The sequence below is a fragment of the Palaemon carinicauda genome, chromosome 4, assembly GCF_036898095.1.
Source record: "Palaemon carinicauda isolate YSFRI2023 chromosome 4, ASM3689809v2, whole genome shotgun sequence".
NCBI lineage: Eukaryota > Metazoa > Arthropoda > Malacostraca > Decapoda > Palaemonidae > Palaemon > Palaemon carinicauda.
In genome coordinates this window covers 70,405,677-70,412,077 of record NC_090728.1, presented here as the reverse complement: position 1 = coordinate 70,412,077, position 6,401 = coordinate 70,405,677, and the positions used below count along the sequence as shown (strand labels likewise).

Sequence of the window (6,401 nt, the reverse complement as noted above, 5' to 3'; positions counted from 1 at the left end):
TCATCACGAGTTCGCTTCGTAGTTTTTTAAAGAAGCTATCGATAGAAAGTTGCTTGGTAAAGCTTTTCAGAATGTTTCGAAAATAAGTTAGGGAAACATCATCAAACTGCGCAACTACACGACAAACCTGCAATTTCTTTGGATGGTATTTGTCGATGAAGTCGACCACGTCTTGATATTTTCCTAACACCTCTTTTATTTGCGCGGAACTTATTGCAAGTTCACTCATACGGATGCCACGCTCATGCTTTTCAATAATTCCTTGCTTTACTTCTAAAGAAAGCATTCCCTTATTCCTTTTCTCACCACTACCACTACCACTTGCGAAACTAAGCCTTTTAGGGCCCATGATTTTCGTAAAATACCGTAAAAGGATGAACGTAAAAAATCACGATTAAAACACAATTAATAGCAGAACGCACAGGGCACAACCACACAAAGCCAACGAGAACAGAGGACTGACCCAAGCCACGCTAATTGAGGGTCCCTCCGAGATTGAAGTGCTGCCTTCTATTGGTGGAAATAAAAAACACATCAGGCGCTATGAGCACCGACTACGCATATGAGTATTGTTTACTTCGGGTGTCGAAAAAAAAATTCGGGTGTAGAGTAGGAACGTGTTCGAATTGTACTTCGCGTGTCGAAAAATTCGGATACAACCGGTACGACGAAAATTGCTTACTTCGTGTGTCGAAATAAAATTCGGGTGTAGAGTCAAAAATTTGCTCGAATTTTACTTCGGATGTTGGAAAATTCGGATGTAGATACGTTCGGATGTAGAGGTTCCACTGTATATATATATATATATATATATATATATATATATATATATATATATATACATATATATATGATAAATTTTTGCACATTTAGACGTGTTTTTCATATTCAAATAAGCCATATATATGGCTTATTTGAATATATATACATATATATATATATATATATATATATATATATATATATATATATCAAAAATTCCCTACATGAACAAATCAACAATCGTACATTTCATCTTTGTGGACCATATTCTCAGCAATCAAAAGTCTAAGATCTGGCATTTTGAATTTATTCCAATATTTTTTAACAGTAATGCACATGAAAAAGTAAATTCCATCTTCAGCCCACTTCGGTGACATTTACATCATATTGAGCAGCGAGAGTGCTCTTAGTTTGATCTTAGTTTATTTTACAGGTCCTATAAAAGTTGAAACGTGTGCGCCATAAACAGACTTCTAGGTGCTTCTCTGCTTTTAAAACAAAGCTAAAGGGACTTCTAATGTAGTGATATCCAGTTTGTATTAATTACTATTACCCTACCACAGTTGTAGGTTATGATGTTGAATGACCAAAATTTGCAATGCACACCCACATGCAACCATGTATGCACATAAAAACACGCATACAAACACGTGTGCACACAGCTACAGACATACACATATTCTCATCAAAGGCCAAAGCACTTGTAACTTAAAATATTCTAAGATAAGACTTCTCCAGTTTCCTATATATTTTCTTTTTTTCCAGTCCCGGAGTTCCATTTACCAACACCTGATTCGGCCAAAAATTTATGTCTATCATCAGGGCGACCCTACAAAAAATCTTGTGACTGATCCTATTGTATACTTACATTTGTTGGTAAAACTACTCATATATTTTGCTGTTAGCTTGGAGGATTATTTCTAAATACCTTTGTGTTACGAGGTATACTGTACATGTGACACATACTGTCGTATAGTGAAGATGGCATTGAATAAACAGTAGTGAAAAAGAGGCCAAGGAGAATACATATTCCGAACACCTGATATTAAGAATTCCACCTTCTTTTCGTTAATTTTTTTCTTGCAGTTACAATAAAGAAAGTATGTTATAACAGATAGAGCAGGTTCTTTGTGAAGAAAAGAATATGAAAGGCCGAGTTTTTTTACTTTGCAAGAAAAGAAGCAGGCATTAAAATAATGCTCAGCAGAAGTATCCATTCTTAGTAACTGATACAAATATCTGCTACCTACACTCCATGCATCAATGAAATAATTTTGTTGGCAGAGCATGGAAATGTGAAGATTATGATCATAGATCAGAAGAGTAGTTTACTTACTCAACTTCAGAAACAGGCACTAATTGGTCGCCAGGCCTTTTCAAGGAATGATTATATTTCTTCATTCTTCAGAAAAAGGAAAGAAGAAATGGTGGATATTGATAGAAGATGATGTGATCTTACAGAAACCTCTTGCAGAATTGGCTAGCATAGAACACTTAACTAACAAGATATTTGATGAGCTTCCGTGATTTATTGGTGCGATTTATGAACTGTGAAGAGCCACTATTTTTGGAACTATTTCTATAATGACAAGATGAGCCATATTTACACCTTGTTAGTCAGCCTCTTTGCTACATTTATTTCGTAGCAATCATGTAGGCTGACTATAGCTTCTGGCTCACAATCCAATCATTGAATATTCCAGTGAATAGAGGATAGACTGATAATTTATCTACTCATTAGGTTGAAGCAGTGTGCGTACCCTGATGATGAAGTTCTTATTTCTGAGAAATTGTCCAACTATTTTGATGATAGTGATAATGCAGGAATATTCAATTGATATCTTATCTGAAGACTGTATAAAATGTTAAATAGTTTTTTTACTCAACTCGCACTAAAATTCTGAATGCATTAATTTGTTGGAACTTTATATGATTATAAATCTATCTCTTATTTTCCATTTAAACTGTTACCTTCAAGATGAAAAGAGTAGGATTTGAAAAAAAAACCTAATAATTTTTGATTAATTTATTTAAGTTGATGTTTGACCTAGAAATTTAGTGTTGAGATCAAATTTGCAAATCATTTAATTTGATCTCCTTTTAAAGTCTAGATGTTATAAGATCCAGAATAATGACTAAACTATTGAATTTCTGCTTTCAGTACACTGTAGCTATTTTTATCAATATCCTGAACCTGGAGGTTATGATCTGTACTTGACATTTAACCTTGAATACCTTTTAAAATCTTTTGAAACAAAAAACTTTCCTTTTTAATTTTTCTTATAATATTTAAATTGTCTTTGATTTATTATATCAACTGATCGTTTTCAAATTGAAATCAGCTGTTATTGAGAGTCACACGGGTACCCTGAAGTCTCCAAAGGGATTGATTGAAATAAAAGCCCTCTACCACTTCTTGATAGCGGATTCTGCGTTGGTGAAAAATTCGTTTCATGTCATTCCCGTAGAGTAGAACATAAAATAAGGGAGACGAAACTCATTACCCAATCCTCCAAAGGGATCAAAAAATTTATTTTTTATTGCTATACCACGTAGACTATGGCGTCGTATTGGTTAACTAGTGCAGAACCAAACTCCTTGTCTTTGGAGATTACTTTCCTTTATGCTTCCTTAAGGACAATATCAGACGTAGATCATTTTTTTTTGTATACAAAAACACCAGTTAATCACAGTTGCTGCATAATTTTGTGCTACACAATTATTAGCAAACAAAAAAAAAAAATGCTATATTTTACCATTTACTACAAAGTATGATATAACAATTCAAGTTTTGTTATTTAATGGAGTCCCATACTATTTTCGATTACATGACTTCATAGGGCTTTGTTAGTTTGGTCCCCCGAAGTAGTTAACACCATGATTTCCGTAGTTTAACATATTTCACGATGTTGTGCTAAGGTCTCCATTATTGTTTGCACTCAACAGGCATTATTTGAATGGATTTTCTTTTATCATAAAACAAAAGAATGTTGATGTAAAAATATAACATATATCATGGTTAGTATATTTTCTGTATATATTTTTGCAGGTACTTCGGTGATGAACTTCCCGATTACGATTACTATTCCCCGGAGCTCTTGCACATCGCATGATGAGATTGACTGCTTATCATTATGATGATGAATAGAAAAACCTGCTAAAAACATGAAAATGACTCTACTTCACAATAACTACAACAATCATCATCCGATTATTAACGCATCACCAGCAACAGCTGTTTTATTGAGAAACCCAATGCCCGTGAATTGAGTAAAAAAAAAACTAAAAAAAAGCCTTGATTCTGACTGGAATTCTCGTGTTGTGCGCGTAAAGAACGGCTGATTGATATTGGAAGAAAAATAATATCAATTGGCGGACAGTGTAAGGAAAGAAAATCTGGAATGTGTTATATTCTGTTAATTAAGATAGTGACTTGCATTAGGGATGATAAACGGAGGAACTTTCAGCAGAAAACTGTCAAACATGTTATGATTTCCCGTTTCTTTTCAATAATTCATGGCACTCTGTAAGGAGGACAGTGGAGCATAAAGCTCATGTGAGTGGTGATGAATAATGAATTATTAATAGCATCTAGAAGACAATTAAATCAAGGATATATACACAGGGCTATGGCTATTATAATTCAATGAAATTAATCTAGAGTATTTGAATATCTCGAAGCTTTTATGTCTTGTTCAAAATCTTATTGGAATAAGATGAACAGTTAATCTATAGAGTACCATGGACTTGTTTAAAAGATTTGTTCTTAAACAGGACCTGGAAAGTTGAGCAAGGTAAAGTTAGAGACGTTGGACAGCTACGTGGGAAGAGACAAGGACGAATGGATGAATAGAAGAAAACATGAGGCCATAAAGCATCAAAGAACCTCTTTTTTCGTCAACAGTATGACACGCAAGACCAAATATGATTAGTGATTAGCAATGTTCACCAGATTGGATATAATTCTTTATTCATATGTCTATAAATTTGTTAACATGGCCTATACACTCATCTCTGGATGAAAGATCATAAGAAAACAAGACTGTCATTACATAATTAGAGGTATTTAATCACTTTATAGTCAGTATACGCTATGGTTAACAATTCATAGGCTGAAGTGTAATGAAACCTATTAGGATGTGCTTATCTAAACTTGTACTATTGATTGCTTATAAAGTGATGGCGATAAAAATATTCGGCATCAGTCTAGTCTTCAGAAAGCAAAAAAGTCATTGTTTTTATATTTATTATTCTTATTTGAACTTGTAAAAGATATACTGTAGATATCATACACGATAACATGAATGTTATCAAGAATTGTACTTAAATGAATAAAAAATTGGATTGATATCACTATTGGTAGATAATGAGATATCATTTTATAAATAATCATAAAATCATAATACATTTCATCAATTTGTGTTACTTTTTTATATAATGTCCACTGAATGTAGCCTTTTTTCCTTGAATTATTTGAAACATAATAAATTACATTTTTAGATGATGTGGAGTAATGAGAGCTTTGGGTGTGGAGGAAATGCCCCCCTAAATCTTGATGAAGTCACTGGCAGCAGGGTGACGGATGGGGTTTAAGGTGATGGACAAACTGCCTCTTCGGCTTTAACTCCTGATGCTTGGCGGTTGATCTTACTAGAATTAGTTTGGACTGGCAGGGGTCACTTGCCTTAGTTAGATAGGCACTGCACATCACAAGGAAGTAGCTATCCTTGGATGTATCCAGCCAATGAATACTCTATGGATTTAGTCAGTCATGGAAAGAGAAAATGAAAGAATGGCCCTCAGTCCCGGGTGTAGCCGGGTGCAAAGAATCTCCCGGTTTGAAAATACTAAAAAAAAATAAAAATTGAGAATAGGTAATTGGAATGTTAGAACCATGAATCAGATTGGGAAGTTCCAGCAAGTGGAGAGAGAATTTATGAAATTTAGTTTGGATATCTTGGCCCTACGTGAAATACGTTGTAAGGGGATTGGTAATGAAACTTTAGGCCAAGGCAATACATATATTGGTGTGCTACTGTTGTTAACACACATTTGGGTTCTCTTCAAATGTCATCTTAAATGTGTTATATATTAGAGTTGGTATGTTACATCTTCAAGTAAAGTCTAAGTAAGTTAACTTTAAAATAGTTTATTCTTTAAGAACAGTGTTAACATCTCCATCACAGGAGTATAGCTGGTTTGGTCGGATGACCATTCCGTATGACATCTTAAAGTGAACTGATACAAATATCCAATTTCATACTAAAGTCTCCCCAGTTATCTCAGCATTTATGCATTTATAGTAAACACAACATTTATAACGGAAGGTACTTGTTCCGTTCTCACAGACAACTTCTTTCTCACGGGGCTTGGTTGTGTTTACTCTTCATGAAAAATGTTACATTGCTGAGGTTTGGCAATCGCATCCTGCTTAGAATATGACTATGGCAGTTCTCACACTTCTCTTACTTCCACAATGACCTGTAGGTCATGTGTTTTAAACAAGTAATATCTAATATATTACACATATATCTACTCAGGAAGATCAGATGGAGTTCAAAGTAATAGGATTAATGATGACACCAAGATCAGATAAGGCATTACCCAAGTGGACAGCTGTAAATAGTAGATTATTGCTA

General features: G+C 34.1%; 1 protein-coding gene across 1 annotated transcript in view; it reads left to right on the top strand.

The window, feature by feature from the left end:
- The window catches only part of LOC137639114 (transcription factor 21-like), a 43,038-nt gene extending 39,163 nt beyond the window's left edge, over positions 1-3,875 (top strand). Inside the window, exon 4 of the mRNA XM_068371432.1 lies at positions 3,812-3,875. Coding sequence (XP_068227533.1) covers positions 3,812-3,875 — 64 coding nt within the window. The remainder of the gene's footprint in view (positions 1-3,811) is intronic.
- Positions 3,876-6,401: the final 2,526 nt, after the last annotated feature.